The 20,590-nt window shown below is 41.7% G+C and overlaps 1 protein-coding gene across 6 annotated transcripts in view; it reads left to right on the forward strand.

The window, feature by feature from the left end:
- Positions 1-546: 546 nt before the first annotated feature.
- QRICH1 (glutamine rich 1) overlaps positions 547-20,590 on the forward strand; it is a 53,720-nt gene continuing 33,676 nt past the window's right edge. Inside the window, exons 1-4 of one of the 6 annotated variants that reach the window (XM_028124270.2) lie at positions 2,160-2,219; positions 2,324-2,418; positions 4,419-4,642; positions 10,890-11,219. In XM_028124270.2, the coding sequence (XP_027980071.1) occupies positions 10,911-11,219 (309 nt within the window). In that variant the 5' untranslated portion in view covers positions 2,160-2,219; positions 2,324-2,418; positions 4,419-4,642; positions 10,890-10,910. Of the gene's footprint in view, positions 707-1,108; positions 1,436-2,159; positions 2,220-2,323; positions 2,419-4,418; positions 4,643-10,889; positions 11,220-20,590 lie in introns of those variants that run through there. The other 5 variants (XM_028124269.2, XM_088028462.1, XM_088028452.1 and 2 more) reach the window with 5 other exon arrangements.

Raw genomic sequence — 20,590 nt, forward strand, 5'->3', positions numbered from 1 at the left:
TTTAACACCCTCCACATTTTCCCTGTATACAAACACCAGGCTACTAGAGGCCCGCTTTAAGGTGGACTGGGTTGCGGAAGGCTGCATTAGGACGGCAGCGGATTGAGGAGGGGGTTCCCAAATGTTAAGGACTCCTGCACGAGAGGGACTCCGGGCTTCCCAGGTGGGACGATGGTACGGGGGCGCAGAGCCCAGGTCAGGGGCTGTGGGGGCTACCTTAAGCAAGAGACGGGGCCCCGCCCCACGTGGGGCTACGCGACTGAAGGAGGCCCAGGCACGCTGCAGAAGGGTCCAGAGAGCAAGCTTGGAGCCCCAACCCGCCCAGGCTCGAACTCGAAAGGCCGAACTCCGGCCCTGACTCCGCCCAGCATGGAGGGGCGTCCGAAGGCGGGGCGCTCCGCCCTACACCCCTGGCTCTACTCGCCGTTTCTGCAGCCGGAGGCCCGGCCTCTCGTCTGGGCAGAAGCGTTCCCTTTAAGGTTGGCCAGGAGGCAGTCTCAATTCTCGCGGGATCCGACGCTTCGGTTATCGCGAGAGGAGCATTCGGCACCCATTGGCTGTGAGGGTTGAATGTAAGATGGCGCCCAGGGAGCTGTGAGGGGAAAATCCTGTCGGTCTTGGAGCGGCGACGGCGGAACCGGGGCCCCGAGCGGTGCGGCGGGGCCGGCGGGTAGAGCGGCGGCGGCGGCGACAACGACGTCGCCGGGTGAGGGCTGCAGTGGGGACAGGGATGCGGCGAACCTGCGGGCCTGAGACAGCGGGCCCACCCCACACAACGGCGGGCGGGGGCGGGCGGGCGGGCCGCTGCCGCTGGGCCCAGGAGACCTCGGGGCGGCTCCGGAGCGGAGAATGTCCCTGGGCTCGCGCGCCCCCGCCCCTTGTGGGGTGGGGAGAGGCAGGTCGGGGACTCGGGTGGGCGCGGCGCGCGAACGCGCCCTGGTGCTCGCGCACGGCCGGGCCTGTTTATACGCGGGCGCGCGCGCGCTGTGCGGCCCTTGGGGCGCGCGTGGCCGCCGACGTGCGCGTTCCCGGTTAGGATATCTCCGCTCCTGGTGCTGCGACTCTTGGGCAAGAGCGGCTTTTTGTGGCGCGCGCCCGCCCGCGACCCCCGGCTTCGGGGCGCGCGCCCTGCTGTTGGGTGGCGGCGCCGCCGCCGCGAGGACGCGCAGGACACCTCTGTTGCGTGGAGCGGCGGCGAGCTGGCGGGCGGCTCGCAGTGTGAGGAAGGTTGTGGGTTGGGCCCTTCCTGCTCTGGTGACGTCCCCGGACCGTCGTGGCCTAGGCCTGGGGAGAAACCAACCGGCTTTGCCGTCTGACTGGAGGCTCCGCTCTTCTGCGAGGCGGGCGAGATTGCTCGTTCTTCTCGAAGAATGCAGTGACCTGAGGCCAATGTGCGGGGAGGGTGCTGCCCTGTTTCTGAAACTGAGCCCTGTAGGTCTGTGAGGGCAGCGAGCCCCCTCGAGTTTCCTCACCTTGCTCTGGTGCTTTGTGCTGGAGAGGGAAGGTTAATCCTGGAAGGCTCTTCAGCGGTACCTGCTTTCTTGTCATTGTAAAGTAATTCTTGCATAAGCGCAATTCCTACACGTCACCTCTGTGCGCTCCGGAAGGGGATCCTCTTCTGTGGTCGTGAAACTACCCGAGCTTTAAAATTCCACTTCAAATCCTTAAATGCAGCCTTTTCTTCTGGGCGGGTGGGAGGGGCTTATTTGTATTCTGTTAGACTAAGGAAGACCCGCTATCGATCAGCCAAAAAGTTGCCGAGAACAAAATTAAACAACCTGAGAAATCTGTGCTTTGCCTTCTTTTATAATTACAAAATTCCCCAGCAGAAATTTCTAAAATCTGTTCATATATCACTGCAGAAGTCACTTTTGATGTAGAATTTCAATTCTTTTCAGATTTTTTTGTTGTTCTGGTACTAGGGGAGTTCTAGGTTTGTCCTAGAGAAATATGCACTTCTTTTTTCAAAGACAAGACATCAGACTGTTTTACAGTCTTGCTTAATTAAGTTGAAGGAAAAAGCTAAGAGGAAGTAAAATTAGCAACCACATTTAATAATGATGGGGGTAGTTCTTTTAATATACTGTATTTTAACAACAAAGTTAAAATTTAAAAAGAGGCTTAGGATGGAAAGGACTTCTTTGTTCTATCTTCTTCAGAATGTTACAAGTCTTAAGAACTCAGGACAAGCAGCAGAAATACATGCAACATGGTGACTGGTGAGTTAAAATCATTCATATGCTGGAAATATGTGTGCAGTCTTTTTCCTCGTAGTATTGAAACATTACAAATCCTGCCAATCATTCTGGGTGCTGTCTGACAGAAACTACTAAGTGCTGGGAAATTGAAGATGTGGGAGAACTGCATCTTTGAATCCAGCCACAGTTTGCTGCTTGAACACTTTTCTTCTCTTGAAATGTAAGTCAATGCAACTTTCAGGTTTTAGCATTAGGACACATCAGCTTTTTTAAGGTCCTTAAATGGTTCAAAGAAAAGCAGTAAAGTTTGAGATAGGCTTAACATTTTAATATACTTTTAGGCCTGCTTATTCTGGGATATCTTTGTTTGCAACTCTTAAGTTTGAGATCTGCCTTTTAAATTGGTGTTTGTAGATAATATTTTTTGTAAGCTCATTAACTTAGATTTACCTACTAGAAGATGTCCTACTTCCAGCCCTCTGCGATGAATAATTTGTGTACCTTTTCATGAACCTTTGCTGTCCACATTCCCTTTCCAGGTTACATTGTTGCCATTTCACACAAAAGATCAAATAGGGTTTCAAATTTCTTACAAATTTGAATTGCTCCCAAAAGGTAACCAAAGTCAGGGGCTCTAGGTATGGCTGTCTTCCATTATGACAGCTTCAGAATCAGGGATCTCTTCCTTAAAGCTTGCATGCTGTCTTTTAATTTAATCAGTTGTGGTTTGTCCTCTATGTGTCATGCTTCTTGCTTGTCTACTTTTTAAATGGCCACTCTTTATCTGTAGTCTTATATTTCTCAGCCTCAGAATGAGGTGTTAATATGAACACTTGTTCTTTTCTGTTACTTTGTACTTAGTTGCCCTGCATTTTGTTCCAGATGTTTTAAGTCCTCTCCAGGCTAAATGCTCCATTTGTCACACTGGATTGTGATTTCTGACTTTGGCTGCATGAACAAATGATAGATTAACCTCTTGCTTTGCTGAAAAGGGGGAAGGAATGAACCTTTGGTGTCACACTTGAGGCTAGAGTGAAATTGTAGGTAGAGCTGGTTGGCTGTGTCAGAAAGCTTTTTTTTTTCTTTTTTGAAATATCTATCTGTAAATTCAGGTGGATGTGTATAAAATTTAATGAAAAGTTAATTGTAATGAAAAGTAAATGAACCACTGTGTAACTACCACCTCCTCAAGAAGTAGAACAGTGCTAGCATCATTGCACCCTTCATTGGTCCCTTCCTAGTCATAGCTTCTCAACCACTAGAGATAATTTTCATTCTGACTTCTGTGACATCGTATTTTTCTTTTTACTTTTATCACCTTCATATCCTTCAGCAACATAAGTTTTGTTTGCTTTTGAGTTTTATGTAAACGGAATCACGCTGTATTTTATGTTTTCCTTCTTTTAGCATTACTGATTTCATCCATGTTGTGTGCTACTGTAGTTCATTCATTCCAGTTTCTTTGTAGTATTCAGCTATGTGACTATATCACAATTTACTTATTTCTTCTATTTTTTTAAAGTATTTTTTTAAAGACTTTATTTATTCATGAGAATAAATATTCTCACACTATTCATGAGAGACAGGGAGATAGAGGCAGAGGGAGAAGCAGGCTCCCAAGGAGCAGGGAGACTGATGTGGGACTCGATCCCAGGACCCTGGGATCATGACCTGAGCCGAAGGCAGATGCTTAACCATCTGAGCCACCCAGGTGCCCCTATTTCTTCTACTATTGATAGACATCTAGTTTCCTTCCGGTTTGGACTGTTACTAACAGTACTACTGTGAACATTCTTGTATAAGTACCTTTCTGTTTGTGTGTGTCATACACACTTAGGGATAGAATTCCTGGGTTATATGGAGGGAATATTGTCAGCTTTACTAGTTAATGCAAATGGTTGTGCCAATTTACAGCCCATCGGTCTTTGGTGGGAATGTGAATTTAAGATCCTGGTTGAAAGTGTGTTGTCCAAAAATAGAACCATGGCAGAAATGCCCCTAAATCAGAGATTCCTCTGGTAAAGGCATGGGGGTAGATGAATGGTCCAATAGGATAATACCTATCACAAACCCTATATTGGTTTAGTATCTTTTAAGAATAGAAGCGTATCTCCCAATTTCCTTCTTTGAAATGATTCTTTATGTTAATTAGGACAAATGTGACTGCAACTCCTTAAAATAGAAATTGATTTCTTTTTTAATGTGAATGTGTTCTTCAAGCCAGACTTACAAAGCTATGAGGAGCCATCTGCACATAGAGTAGATGTGAACCGTGAGAGGGGCCCAGTAGCATGACTGGGTAAACAGGAAGAGGCAGGGCTCTGAGGCAGCTCAGAGTTTCTTCTTTTAGTCCATCTCATATTCAAGACCCACCTTGTGGAACTGCATGGGGAACTGGGAAGAGGTATCAGAAATTTGAGGCGACCCAAGATAGGATGATTCTGGTGAGTACTTAAGTCTTCCTTTAGTACCTAAATAGAAAAAAGAAAGAAACTGGCAAAGAGACCTATGAAAAAAAATGTAATAGATTGTTCCTTTAGAATAACTTTTGTCCATCATACCTTCTTGTGTTCTAGCTATAAAATAATGAAAGTAATAATAACTTTAATACATTGAGGGCCTAAATCTATGTCAGACACTGTGCTAAGCTCCAGTAGAAGGTACAGGGGAAATACTAGTGATTAATAGGTGTATACAAGTGAAAATTTCCTAGGTCTGTTGGTGTGGGGTTTGTCTATTGTTTTGCAAAGCAGCTATGCTTAAAAGTATTCAGAAGCAAATGCTTGTTTACAGACTCCCCTACCCCAATGAACCCCAAAGTGTTTTCCTGGCTCTTTTTGACTCCCAGAAATTGGGAGTATTCAACTATCCCTTCAGCTTCATGTTTTTCTGAAGTATTTTAATTAATCAGTTTATTTACTGCTCCTCACCAAGTCTTTGACTTGGAGCTAATTAAGAATCTTGCTTCTTTGGGGTGGGTAGAGAGTTTCTCTATTTCTCCATTACCAAGGCTCACCCTTGTGTTTCTTGAGAGCAGCATCTTGAAGAAGTTAACAATCTTCATTATTACGCAAGCTCTGGTGCTTGATGATTTTGTCTTTAAGAGTTTCAGATTTTGAGGGAAAAATCATGCTATGATCAGCCAGAATTGTTTGTGTCTTTACTATTACTGTGGTATAATCACTGTGTAAAAAGATTAATTTTTAATTACCTTTTTGATTTAATACAAATTGTGGAAAATACAGGAGAGTATTAAACAGGAAGAAATTTAAGTCCTGTGATTCTACCACCAAGGCATAACTACTGTTGGCAGGTCTTTTTGCGTTTTTTTTCCTTAGGCGTATAAACAATACTGGGATATATAAATACAATTGTATTGGTTCCCTTTTCACACATAACTTATTTGTGTTGTTAAATTTAAAAATTTAAATTAACTTTGTGTTGAGGGGACAAGGAATCTTCCAGAGACTGACATTTCTCTCTCTCTCTTTTTTTTTTTTGCTACTGTGTTAATGGAAAGATCTGTAGAACACTCAGTAAATGCTTAGGAATGGACTTTCTTTATATGAATTTGGTATATGATAACAGTGGCATTTCAAGTCAGTGGGCAAAGGAATTTCAATAATTCAATAAATGATACAGGGACGAGTTGTTTGCTCTTTGGAAAAAATAAAATTAAGACTTGTACCTCACATTATGCAAAATAAATTTTAAATGGATCAAAGCATTGTATTAAAAAATTACACTGTACGTTAAAAAAAATAGTAGGTGATTCACGACCTGGTAGGGAGGGCTTTTTCTGAGCATAAAAACAAAGGAAGAAACCATGATCATCACTATTGAGAATTTGCTTAATTTTTCTGTGTTTTGTTTTTTTTTTTTTTTTTTTACTCACTGGTCTAAAATATTTAAATATTATTTCTGAAGCTTTCCCTCCACCCCCACCCCTTCTAAACAGCACTTTTGTGTCAGGTCAAATGCTGACTTAGTGTATTTTCATTATTGGGATGTGTCAGTCTGGTGGATACTGCCAAGTGAGCAGGTTAAAAGGACAAGAAATGAAGCCATGTGTGTTTTAGTCTGTATAAATGGGCACATTGGAATGTTCTTTCAAATTGGCCTTTTCCATTAAATTTTTATGTTCTCCAGGGGGCGCCTGGCTGGCTCAGTCAGTAGAGCATGCGACTCTTGATCTCTCGGTTGTGAGTTTGGCCCCACCTTGGGTGTAGAGATTACTTAAAAATAAAATCTTAAAAAAATTTTTTTAGGTTCTCCATTGAGTCCATTATTGGTTAATATTTTTAGCTTCCTCTGATTCATTGGTTCTCAAAGGATTCTTTGGACTTGTACAGGCAGAGTCAATGGAGAACCTCCTAGGGGCTTAGTGAAAGAAAAAAAGCAATGGGAATTGGGAAGCTGTGGTTTCTGCTTGAAGCTCCACTGACTACAGTGGGCTCTAAGCTTGGAGCACTGCAGAGGGTTTTTATACTTTGTATCCTAAACTGTTTAAAATACAAAAGGTGTCTTTATCATAGGATGTTTCAGATATTTCGCAAAGAAGAAGAGGAAGATTATATGTTGAGGAGCCTTTATCAACGTTTTCTAAGTTTTATAGAATTTTCCTTCTTCAAACTGTTGGTGTTTTGTTTTGTTTTAATGAAATCTTAAAGAATGAACTTTGAGACTTCATAGCAGATACATTCCCAAGTTTTTATTCCATTCTTTCTTTTTAAAATTTAATTTAATTTTTTGAGTAGGCTCCATGGGGCCCAACATGAGGTTTGAACTCACGACCCTGAGATCTTGACCTGAGCTGAGATCAAGAGTTGGACACTTAACTGACCGAGCCACCCAGGCACCCCTTATTCCATTCTTTCTGAGAGCTGAATATGCATCTTATTTGTCCTTTTTGGAATAAATTTATAGTTGGACTAGAGTTTCTTATAGTGATTTGTCTTTTTTTTTTTTAAAGATTTTATTTATTTATTCATGAGAGACAGAGGGAGAGAGAGAGAGAAGCGGAGGGAGAAGCAGGCTCCCAAGGAGCAGGGAGCCCGATGCGGGACTCGATCCCGCCAAAGGCAGACGCTTAACCATCTGAGCCACCCAGGCGCCCATGTCTTTTTTTTTTTTTTTTTTTTTAAGATTTTTTAATTTATTTTCTGACAGACAGCAAGAGAGGGAACACAAGCAGGGAGAGAGAGGGAGAGACAAGTAGGCTTCCTGCAGAGCAGGGAGCCCGATGCGGGGCTTGATCCCAGGACCCTGGGATCATGACCTGAGCCGAAGGCAGACGCTTAACGACTGAGCCACCCAGGTGCCCCCTTATAGTGATTTATCTTAAGATCCTATTCTAGAAATACAGGTAGCATTTGTTCGGAGCAGAATGGATTTTATCACTTTGGAACCTTGGTTAAAAAAAAAGATAATAATGTCCTGAGTTTAGTTTGGTATGAAATGCTGTATTCTAAAATGCTGTAAACTATTGATTAATTAGAAGCTCTACTCCCTTTGCTAAAGGCTTATGAAAAATAGAGGATGCAGGACTTTAGTTTCCTTATTTTACATAGTAGGAAGTTTAGAGATACTCTAAACTTAATAAGTCTACAAGAAGTTTAAAGCTATGAAAGTGATCATGGCAAAAATAACAATGTGACTGGCAGGGGTTGATGAGAGGAGGATGATTTAAATGGCCTAAACTTACCTTGGACAGGTCAGTGTTTAAAATTGGTAGATCAAGAAAATATTCTTGTTTTTTTGTGGGTTTTTTAAAAGTATTTTTCTGTACTATTTGAATATTTTTTCTTAGAAAATGGGTGTGTTACTTGTACTTTTCCCCCCACAACCAAAACAAAAACCAGAAAACTAGATTATAATTCTACCCTGAAAACTAAAGAAAAGTTGTTTCCAGAAAAAGAAGTTGTTGTGGTTTTCCTTTATATCTAATATCAGGCTTCAGATGAGGCTTAAGCTTCCTGATTACTGAAACTTGGAATAATGAGGGGAAATAAGTCACTAGGAAGATTTAGGGCCTGCCTTTATCAAACAACGTTTGTATGAAGGTTTTCTGATTCTGTAAACCTAATTTGTAACTTTTGGGCATATTTGTGTTTGTTTGTATTTATTTTCTCCCAGATTTGAGACAAAAAAAGGTTTTGCTACATGGTTCTCCATACTTTTTTAAAAAATTGCGTTGACACAGTAGCTATGATTCCAGTACAGTCTTCAGAATTCAAGCAGTCTCAGTATTTTATGGGAATGCAACTAATTGTCAAAGAAAATAAATATGGGGAAATGTAAGTTTCAGTTGACCTCTGCCATTCTTTTATAATGGAGGTGGAAAACTGAAATATGTAACAGCATGGTAGAGAACCAATTATGTTCATATATCTCTCCTTTGTTCCTTTCTGAGCCAGAACTGTAGGTGTGATTAGGTATTTAGAGTCAGTCACATGTCAGGCATTTTGTAATGTTGTTGGGGCTATATTATGAGAGCTGCCTTCTTCAGAAGGAAATTCCACTCAGTCATGATGCTCTTATCAGAGGGGAGATATGACACATTCTGTACCAGTGTAGTGAGTGAGTATAGGTCACCTACACTGGAATGTCCTTCTCTGAATAGGTAACAAAAGGATGAGGTGCTTGGCCTTGGTGGTGGTCTTACTCATTTGTGCCATGGACATCATTGAGAGCTTAATTTCGAAGTCTCATAACAGACCTCCTAATTTTCAACTCTGAGAAAAGATACCTGAATGCCCCAGCAGCAGAGAGAAGGGAGAACTGAGGAAGGGAGATGGTCAGAAGAGAAGTGAGAAAGGGACAGACGAGTTAATTTCAGATTAGAGGCTGTCAGCAAAGGCTTTAACCTTGCCCTCACCTGACCTGCACTTGCTGTTTTTTGCACTTTATTGTTCTTGGGGTTTCCTGAGAAATAGAGGCTCTCCTGAGAGTAGTGGCCTAGGATTTGATTTTAGGCAGGACAAGGTATATGTGTTGTTCTTTATTTATGGGGAAATATATTTAGAATATATTATATGCATCATTATAAAAGATGTATTGTTGGGTCTGTTCTCTTTGAAAGCGCCCAGATCTAACTTGTATAGTATACTTACAGTGTCCCACAGAAATGTTGCCAGTGTTAGTAACTTAATAGCAGTAAGGATCATATGTTTTCTTTGGTCTCACACTTGTCCTGGATATATAGGTTCTTTTCCCATGATATATACTAACCATTTACCAAGAAAAAGGGTAACATTTATGGTTGTAAGTTATAGATGTTACAGAGACAAAAGAGCTATAATCCTTCTTTTTTTATATCCAATTGCAAATACAACATACACATATATACATATACGTACCTACTGTGTGTCAGCCATTCAGAGAGTTTTGGGACACAGTCTTGTCTGCCAGGAGTTTAGAGTCAGGTGGAAGAGATGAGATGATTACCCATATGCCTTATGTCTGTAACATAAGGTAGAACATCTGGGCAGTGAAAGAGAGACTGGTATTTCTAGCCTTGATACCCTTTTAGCCTTTCCTTGATGGCTCAAGGAAACAAATCACTTTCCCGTTTGTGATTGACGGAGAGTCCTTTTTGGCAAAAAAGTTCACATGGTTTGTGTGACTCTCATATCCTGCTGCTGCTTTTGTTCTGGAGGTGGTTCTGATCCAGGGGGGAGGGAATGGTATGAAAGCAGCAGTGGCAGGGCACTCAGCAGTCCATAGATAGATTGCATGGTTGCCCCCCGGTAATTGAGAATTACTGTCTATCCCTGCAGGTTAATTCTTAGGATAAATACCACAATGAAAAACTTGCTGAATTGATTTCCGAATTTTAGTAGTGACCTAGTTAATTTAAAGCACTATTCAACTCCCTCCCCCAACTAATTTTAATAATATTAGTTAGTACTTAAATAGTGCTATCTATGTTGGATGCTCTTCTAAGTACTTTACGTATGTTTAACCTTTATGTCAATTCTGTATGGTAGATATTCTTTTGTCCCCATTTTATACACAAGAGAACTAAGGTTAACTAACTTGTCCAGGGTTTCAGCGCTAAGGAGAGATCAAGCTGGGATTTGGACCCTGGCAGGCTAACTCCAAAATCCGTGCTTTTGACCAGTAAGTTGTGTTATAAAACAATGTGAGCAGCATATGGCAAACGGATTTTTGGTGTTTCTGGTGGGAGATGAGGTATATATTCCCCTTCTCTAGGGTCTTGCTACAGCTAGATGGCATATGTGTTCTTCACTTTAGGACATCATTGGCCGCAGAAATTGAACATGTCAGTAGGAATCCCTGCTTCTAGCTTCCTTGGTAGTCCTCTCTGTGGTGGTCACAGAATAGTTTTGCATGTGACTTTTACTGTCCAGTGCTTGGCTCTGCAGAGAAGATGGCATTGACCTAGTGCTGGGTGGAGAGTGTGTTTTCAGCCTGTTTCATCCAGTACTGTGACGCATGCCTTTGTTTTTTGTTTCCAGTGTGATAGTTTGATTTAAGAAATGTTTATAGAAACAATTTTTAGACACTGTTAACTAAAAAAAGAATAAGGTGTATAATAACTTCATTTTGAATTCTAGATGTACAAAGCTGCCTTGAATATTCCACTCTGTTGCAAGCATGATTGCTCTGCATTTCAGAATATGAAAACAGTAGCATAATTTTGACTTCTGACATTTATTTTATTTCTAGGAACCCTAAGGATTCTACAATATGAATAATTCTCTGGAAAACACCATTTCCTTTGAAGAGTACATCCGAGTAAAGGCGCGGTCTGTCCCGCAACACAGGATGAAGGAATTTCTGGACTCGCTAGCCTCTAAGGGGCCGGAAGCCCTTCAGGAGTTCCAGCAGACAGCTACCACTACCATGGTGTACCAACAGGGTGGGAACTGCATTTACACAGACAGCACCGAAGTGGCTGGGTCTTTGCTTGAACTTGCCTGTCCAGTCACCACCAGTGTTCAGCCACAAACCCAACAAGAACAGCAGATTCAGGTTCAGCAGCCACAGCAGGTTCAGGTAAAAGGGAGATGTTGAGGTGCATTCTGTTTAACAGATTCTGTTTCCATCAGGGTTTTGGTTAGTAGGAACATCACATTTTATATACAAATGTCCGAGGTTGTTTTCACAAAGGGGAGTACTCTGGTATTTTCAAAAACATTTTATTCAACATAAAGGCTTGCATAGTACAGACTAAAAATATTTGCGACTACCATAAACTAAAAAGACTACAGATACTTGCCATTTGCTTTGGAGAATTGAACAGTATAGGATTAGCGGTCTTCTGGGACTGGATTTGGATGTGACACAGCTGTGTGGAACTGAAGGTTCCCTTTTGTCTATGTCACCCTGAACAGATCAGGGGCAGAGGAGGGGCTCGTCTTAGCTCATTATTTAAAGCATGACGTTTGAAACTTGTTTTAAAATGGATATGATATATTTTAGTGATCTTCATTTAGTTTTGTGGTTCCCTGACTTAGGTCACTTGTAGATTTCTAGGTCTGCATTTACTATTTGTAATCCTCAGGAAATAATGCTAATTGATAATGAGCTTACAGAAAGAGGAGAAACTTAGTACATTTGCTGAGAAGGTAAAAGTGCCGCTTTAGGGGTTCCTTATATGAAACTAACAGTATGCTCCATTTACAAATGCTGCTTTCTTGCTCCTGTCTATTGTGATTCTGTTTCATTCTGCCCTCACTGCTTTTTCCACCAAGAGAATTGGAAAGGGTAGAACCTCACGGACGGGCAAGGACTGTGGAGAGGTGTGTCTGATGAGATAGACTGTGGCCTCTTTGCTTCTTAGGAATGCAGGCAGGTATATTGGAAGGACCTTGGCTCTGGAGTAGGATTCCTGGTTTTAAATCTGGCTTGACCTCCTATTTGTTGACATGATTTAAATCTTTTCAGCCCTAGATTTTTCAGCTGTTAAATTTAGTGAGACTGAATGAGATAATAGACAAGAAAACATTCGGCACGTGGAGGAATGCAGTCACTGTTTTTTCCTTTTTTTTTTTTTTTTAAAGATTTTATTTATTTGACACAGAGAGCACAAGCAGGGGGAGCAGCAGGCAGTGGGAGAGGGAGAAGCAGGCTTTTTGCTGAGCAGGGAGCATGATGCAGGTCTCAATCCCAGGACTCTGGGATCATGACCTGAGCTAAAGGCAGACTTAACCAACTGAGCCACCCAGGCACCCCTGTTTTTTCCATTCTTTGTAAGGAAGGAGGGGTCCAGGAAAGGTAGATAAGAGGAGGCTGACTTTTTGGTTTGAGAAATTATTCTGCTGTTACTTATAGCATGGACTTCCTTTTTCCTAAGATTAAAATGGTTTGGGATATGGGCGTCGACTGGCTAAATCCGTAGAGCATGCGATGCGACTCTTGATCTTGGGGTCTTGAGTTCAAGCCTCATGCTGGGCATAGAGCTCACTTTAAAAAAATAAAAGGGAAAAAAATGGTTTGGGATTTGAGTCTAAAGTGTTGTTTGAGACTTTATGTTTAAGATGGCTGACTGAGGTCACCTCTTAACATCTTCTTTCCTCAAAACCCCTGTAAATAAAAGAAGAAATATAAATATAATAATAAATCCATGAGATACAAGCACTGAGCATGGAGCTTGCTTAAGATTCTTTCTTTCCCTCTGCCACTCCCACCACTTGCGCTCTCTCTCTCTCACTTAAAAAAACAACAGAAAACTCTTACAGCAAATATATTTTCATTAATTACTGGCTTAAGCCAGAGGGATTTAATTTTTCTACTAGTTGGCTTGTAGATTTAATTTAAATAAAGATTAAATTGATATTAATTAATGTTACTTACATGAAAATTGACATTTTCTTTTTTAAAGATTTTATTTATTTATTCGGAAGAGACAGAGACAGGCAGAGGGAGAAGCAGGCTTCCCGCTGAGTAGGGAGCCCGACGCGGGACTCAATCCCAGGACTCTGGGATCATGACCCGAGCCGAAGGCAGACGCTTAACGACTGAGCCACCCAGGCGCCCAAAAATTGACATTGTTAATCTAAAGCTACCAAAATCATGAGCCAGATAATATGACTGAAGTTACAACTTTATATAAGACTTCGAAAAAAACTTTTTTTCTGAGTGACATCAGAATCAAATACATGCCTTGTAGTTACAAAATTATGCAGGGGTGCCTGGGTGGCTCAGTTGGTTAAGCCTCCAACTCTTGATCTCAGCTCAGGTCTTGATCCTCAGGGTCGTTGAGTTCAAGCCCAGCTTGAACGCTTAGCTCCATGCCCACTTAAAAAAAAAAAACACAATTATACACACGTCAGTTTCTTGATCTCTTTTATAGGTCTCTCTATATTCAGTTTAAAAGGGTAGTTTTTTGTTTTTTTTTTAAGATTTTATTTACTTATTTGATAGAGAAAGAGAGCACAAGTAGGCAGAGCAGCAGGCAGAGGGCGAGGGAGAAGCAGGCTCTCTGCCCAGCAAGGAGCCAGACATGGGGCTCGATCCCAGGACCCTGGGATCGTGACCTGAGCCGAAGGCAGCCGCTTAACCAATTGAGCCACCCAGGTGCCCCAAAAGAATAGTTTTTGAAACTAAAAATAGCACATGAGGCATGGGGAGATCAAGTCCTGTATCAGTAAATACTGTTTGCACTCAAACTATTTTAACTGGAGCCTGTGCTTCTAAATAGTGTTTCTAATACACAAAGAACTCTTAAAAGTAGAAAAAAGTAATCTAGTAAAAAAAAATGAACAAAGGATATAAGTAGTTTATGGAAGAAGAAACACAGGTGGTGATCATAAGCATATCAGATATTTCATACTACTGGTGATTATAGAAGTATAAATTTTAAAAGTGAAATATATTTCATTTATTAGATAGGAAAACGTTTATAAAGATTTCACACAGGACAGCAAGGATATGGAGAGGATAAATTTGTAACTTTGGGTCAGCTGGGGGGCTCAGTCAGTTAAGCATCTGTCTTTGGCTCAGGTCATGATCCAAGGGTCCTGGGATCAAGCCCTGCATCTGGCTTCCTGCTTATTGGAGAGCCTGCGTCTCCCTCTCCCTCTGCCGCTTGTGTTCTTTCGTTTGCTCCCTCTCTCAAATGAATAAACAAACTCTTTTTTAAAAAATGCAAAAAAAAATTAGTGTAACTTCTTGGAAGTGATTTTGGCAATACTTGTCAAATGTTTAAGTGTGCATACCTTTGGTCTTGCATTTGTGTTCACAGATATATGTGTATATAGGGGTATTCACTGCTGCACTAATAGTAGTAGTAATACTAGAAACAAGTCACTCAGTAAGGGAAATGGCAAAAAATGGTACAATTGTAGTGTATTGTCCTATGTGCCAGAAGAATGAGGTAGATCTATGTATTTTTGACAGGGTAGGATGTTTAACAGATTGCTGAGTGTCAAAACCAGTTTAGTATCACTGATTTTTAACATGTAGAATGTAGTGGTCCTTAAATAGTAGTAAAGTTCAAAACAGTAATTGGCTCAGGAGTGGGGTGCTAAGGAGGAGAGCTCGAATTTTTGTTTGTTTGTTTATTTTTAAGTAGGCTCCATTCTGGGCTTAAATTTTTAAGTAAACATGAGGGGCTCCTGGATGTCTCAGTCAGTTGAGCATCTGACTCTTATTTTCAGCTCAGGTTATTGTCTCAGGTTTATGGGATCAAAGCTCTGCATTAGGCTCCCCACTTAGTGGGAGTCTGCTTCTCTCTCTCACTCTGCCTCTCCCCCTGCTCACATGTGCTCGCTCGCTCGCTCTCTCTAAAAATAAATCTTTAGAAAAGAAAACATGAACTAATTTTGTGATGAAACAAAAGTGCTGTTTGGGAATATTTTGCTTTGAACTTGTAGGTATAGCTCAATGATTCTTTTTTTTTCTTTTATTATGTTAATCACAATACATTACATCATTAGTTTTTGGTGTAGTGTTCCATGATTCATTGTGTGCGTATAACACCCAGTGCTCCATTCAGTACATGCCCTCTTTAATACCCATCACCATGCTAACCCATCCTCCCACCCCCGTCCCCTCTAGAACCCTCAGTTTGTTTCTCAGAGTCCATAGTCTCTCATGGTTTGTCTCCCCCTCTGATGTCCGCCCCCTTCATTTTTCCCTTCCTACTATCTTCTTTTTTTTTTTTTTTTTTAACATATAATGTATTACTTGTTTCAGAGGTACAGGTCTGTGATTCAACAGTCTTACATAATCCACAGTTCTTACCATAGCACATACCCTCCCCAATGTCTATCACCCAGCCACCCCATCCCTCCCACCCCCATCCCTCCAGCAACCCTCAGTTTGTTTCCTGAGATTAAGAATTCCTCATATCAGTGAGATCATATGATACATGCCTTCCTCTGATTGACTTATTTTGCTTAGCATAATACCCTCCAGTTCCATCCATGTTGTTGCAAAAGGCAAGGTTTCATTTCTTTTGATGGCTGCATAATATTCCATTGTATATATATACCGCATCTTCTTTATCCATTCGTCTGTCAATGGACATCTGGGCTCTTTCCATAGTTTGGGTATTGTGGACATTGCTGCTATAAACATAGGGGTGCATGTACCCCTTCGGATCACTACATTTGTTTCTTTGGGGTAAATACCCAGTAGTACAATTGCTGGGTTGTAGGGTAGCTCTATTTTCAGCTTTCTGAGGAACCTCCATACTGTTTTCCAGCTTGCATTCCCACCAACAGTGTAGGAGGGTTCCCCTTTCTCTGCATCCCCGCCAACATCTGTTTCCTGACTTGTTCATTTTAGCCATTCTGACTGGTGTGAGGTGGTATCTCATTGAGGTTTAGATTTGGATTTCCCTGATGCCGAGCAATGTTGAGCACTTTTTCATGTGTCTGTTGGCCGTTTGGATGTCTTCTTTGGAAAAATGTCTGTTCATGTCTTCTGCCCATTTCTTGATTGGATCATTTGTTCTTTGGGTGTTGAGTTTGATAAGTTCTTTATAGATTTTGGATACTAGTAGGGCAATGATTCTTAACCTTTTCTTCCCTGTCCCAGACATCTTATGTCTCTATGTATAAAGTCCTTTGCCCTAGATGCTTGGGTACAATGGTGAACAAGACAGAAATCTCCCTGATCTTGTGGAGCATAATATTATAGCTGGAAGGAGATAGATGGTACATAAGAAAAATCTTGTTATAGGGGCGCCTGGGTGGCTCAGTTGGTTAAGTGACTGCCTTCGGCTCAGGTCATGATCCCAGGGTCCTGGGATCGAGCCCCGCATCGGGCTCCCTGCTCAGCCGGAAGCCTGCTTCTCCCTCTTCCACTCGCCCTACTTGTGTTCCCCCTCACGCTGTCTCTCTCTCTCTCTCTGTCTCTGTCAATTGAATAAATAAATAAAATCTTTAAAAAAAAAAAGGAAAAAGAAAAATCTTGTTATATAGTGATGAATGCAGAGGAGTGAAACGAAGGCAGATGGGGGGATCAGGATAAGCCCCAGTGTGCTCTTAACATTGAGTTAAGACCAAAGTGTGTTGGCAGATGAACCATGGTGGTTATCTGAGGAAAGAGCATTCCAAATCAGAAAGCCCTAAGGTGGGAGCCTGCTAATTTTATTTTATTTTATTTTTTTATTTTTTTTTATATGTTTAGTTTTATTTATTTATTTTTATTTTTATTTATCTGAGAGAGAGAGAGAGAGCACATGAGAGGGGAGAGGGTCAGAGGGAGAAGCAGACTCCCTGCTGAGCAGGGAGACCGATGCGGGACTCAATCCTGGGACTCCAGGATCATGACCCGAGCCGAAGGCAGCTGCTCAACCAACTGAGCCACCCAGGTGCCCAGGAGCCTGCTAATTTAAAAAAAAAATGGCAAAAAGCCTGGGGTGCCTGGGTAGCTCAGTTTGGTTAAATGTCTGACTTGATTTTAGCTCAGGTCTTGGTCTCAGGGTCATGAGTTCAAGCCCCATGTCGGGCTCCACGCTGGGCGTGGAGTGTACTTTGAAAAAAAAAACAAAAACAAAAAGGCACTGAATGAATGGATGCACTGAATGAATGGATGAGGCTAGAGAGGTGACATATGTACATACTGAAATGTAGGTCTGAACAGACTTGCCTTCTCAATTCACATGGTTAAAAGACTCCTTGCCACGTGGTACAGTTGACTCTTGAACAATGTGGGGTTAGGGATACTGACTCCCTGCACAGTTGGAAATCTTCATGTAATTTTTTTTTAAGATTTTTATTTATTTATTTATCAGAGAGAGAGTACACAAGCAGGGGGAGTGGCAGGCAGAAGGAGAAGCAGGCTCCCTGCTGAGCAGGACCCTGGGATCACATCATGACCTGAATCGAAGGCAGCCGCTTAACCTACTAAGCCACCCAGGCGTCCCTCTTCATGTAATTTTCACTCCCCAAAAACTTAATAGCCTACTGTTGACTGGAAGCCTTACCGACAACATTAGCAGTCAATTAGACATATTTTGTATGTTGTATGTATTATATACTGTATTCTCATAATCTAGAGAAAAAATGTTATAAAGCAAATCATAAGGAAGAGAAAATACATTTTCTTTTTTTAAAGATTTTATTTATTTGAGAGAGTATGCGTGCGCATGTGAGGGTGGGGAGCTGAGGCAAAGAATCTCAAGTGGACTTCACAGAGCCCGATGTGGGGCAGGGCTCAATGTCGTGACCCATGAAATCGTGACCTGAGCTGAACACTTAACTGATTGAGCCACCTAGGTGCCCCAAGAAAATACATTTTCAATACAATACTGCATTTACCAAAAAAAAAAAAAACCCTGCCTATAAGTGGGCCCATGCAGTTCAAACCCAAGTTGTTCAAGGGTCAGCTGTATTGTGTCCCAACCTAACCCCTTTTTTTTTTTTTTAAGATTTTATTTATTTGATAGAGGGAGAATGAAAGGGAGAAGCAGACCCCCTCCTGAGCAGAGACCCTGACATGGTGCTCAATCCCAGGACCCTGAGATCATGACCTCAGCTGAAGGCAGACGCTCAACCAACTGAGCCACCCAGGTGCCCCTCAACCTAACCCTTTTTTTTTTTAATTTATTTTTAAAGATTTTATTTATTTATTTGGCAGAGAGATACAGAGAGAGAACAAGTAGGCAGAGAGGCAGGCAGAGGGAGAGGGAGAAGCAGGCTCCCCGCCGAGCAGGGAGCCCAATGCGGGGCTCGATCCTAGGACCCTGGGACCACGACCCGAGCCGAAGGCAGCTGCTTAACCGACTGAGCCACCCAGGCACCCCATCCTAACCCTTTTGATAAGAATTAAAAATTATGTCTATATTAATGTTATTTAAAATTTCAAAAACAATTTACTGTCTTGAGAACCTAGGCTGTAAATTTCAAAACAATTTACTATCTTGGAACCTAGATTTTTTTTTTATTATTATTGTGGTAAAATTAGATTGCTTCTTAAAAACTGTTAACCACCTTGGATAGTTTCCTCTGTCAGACTTCCTCATCTGTCCAGCCTAGAAGCAGCACATACATTGTTGGATTTGACACAGTAATTACATCCTTAGAAGAGTTTTAGTGAATTGGTGGGAGACAAAGGTACATGTTAAAGGTTAATCACAAAAGTAGCTGAGTAAGTCTCACTGTGTTCCTTTACTCTCTACTACTAACACAGTCACACTTCAGGCCACCAAATGTGTGGGTTTTTTCCCACATTGACCAATTCTCTGACATCAGCTAACTGTCCTACAATTCAGTTGACACTGTCTACTTGGAGTTAGTGTCAGGTCCCACAAGTTAAGGGGTCAGTCCCACAAGACTGCCCTCCAGCTCATATACCAATCAAGTCCCAGGATATCACCTGTACTTCTGATTGACCAGCTATCAATTGGGGTTCCCACTACCCCTCCTCAGGTTTCATAATTTGTTAGAACAACTCACAGAACTCAAGGAAACACATTTACTGGTATGTTGTATAATAAATGATATGATAGAAAATACAGATGAACAGCCAGATAAAGACATACAGGAGCCTCTGTCCATATGGAATTGGGGTGCACCACATTCCTGGCATGTGAGTGTGTTCACCAACACACTAGTTCCCCGAACCCTATATTTCTGGGATTTTTATGGAGGCTACATCACATAGGTATAATCCATTAGTAACTCAGTTCTAGCCCCTCTTCCAGAGAACAGTGTGCGGCTGAAAGTACCAAGCTTCTAATCATGGCTTGGTCTTTCCAGTGACCAGCCTCATCGAGGAGCCCACCAAGAGTTGCCTCATTAGGACACAAGATGCACCTAGCATTTTTATTGCTTATGAAATTACAAAGGTTTTAGGAGCTCTGGCCAGGAACCAGAGAAAACAAAATACATAATTTTTATTATATCAGTATCATGCATCTAGTTAAGATAAGGAGGTACCTTCTAAAGGTAAAAACAAGAGCTGCCATGTAAATGCCTTGACAGTGCATACAGTACTAGGAAAGGCCCAAGTTTTCTGTTCCTGGTAGGTCAGCCTGAGCTGGGTAAAGGGGATTCATTTGGAACTTCCCTTTCAAGAACCCTCTTGAGTTGGGTGCTTTCTAAAGCATGCACATGGAGTTAAATGCATGTGCCAGAGAGAAGGCCTTCTGATGGTGAATCCCAGGGGTTGGGTTTCACTTAGCACCCATAAAATTGCTTGTTTCTTCTCTGCCCTTCTACAGGGCAGGAACTGAGGCTTCACACAAGGCTAGTTGGTCAATCTGGCCTCACTAAGTGAAGGATACTTTGGGGGAAGGGGACCTCTCATCACTTGCTGCTTTTGTTGTTAGAAGTAAAGATCTCAAGGCTTCACTGGCTCAAAATGCAACTCTCTCTCATATGTCATTTCAGCTTTTGTCCCTCTTCCTCTTTTTCTTCTTGCTGTTTAACATTTCCCCCATGCTGGATGGTCCCTAACCCCTCATCATAGTGTGGAATTACTAAGAGTGAGAAAGAGTTAATCAAAAACTATACTTGGCTCTGAGACAAACAGGAGTTTTGTCTGCCTCTTCAACTTTAGATATGTCATCTTAGGCAAGTGATTTAACCACAGAGTCCATTTCCTTATCTACATCATGAAAATAAAAGAATTTATGTTGTAGTTACTTTGAGGATTATATAAAATATTAAGTCCTAAACACATTGCCTGGCACATAGTAATCCTTCAATAAATAAATAATAGTTGCTACTGTTTTCTTCTTTCTCTTCTCCTCTTTAGTGCCATTCCTGCCTTGGGCCTCAGTTGCTTTTCAGATATTTGAAAAGTACCCAAACATTTATAAACAAGTATTCCCACATTGTTGGTAGTGCCATTTTTATTCCCTTTTTCTTTTTTTAAGTAGGGCCCAGTGTGGAGCCCATCATGGGGCTTGAACTCAAGACCCTGAGATCAAGACCTGAGCTGAGCTCAAGAGTCAGATGCTTAACCAGCTG

The sequence above is a fragment of the Eumetopias jubatus genome, unplaced genomic scaffold, assembly GCF_037043125.1.
Source record: "Eumetopias jubatus isolate StellerSeaLion01/CBP00866 unplaced genomic scaffold, mEumJub1_p1.0 scaffold_1, whole genome shotgun sequence".
Classification (NCBI taxonomy): domain Eukaryota; kingdom Metazoa; phylum Chordata; class Mammalia; order Carnivora; family Otariidae; genus Eumetopias; species Eumetopias jubatus.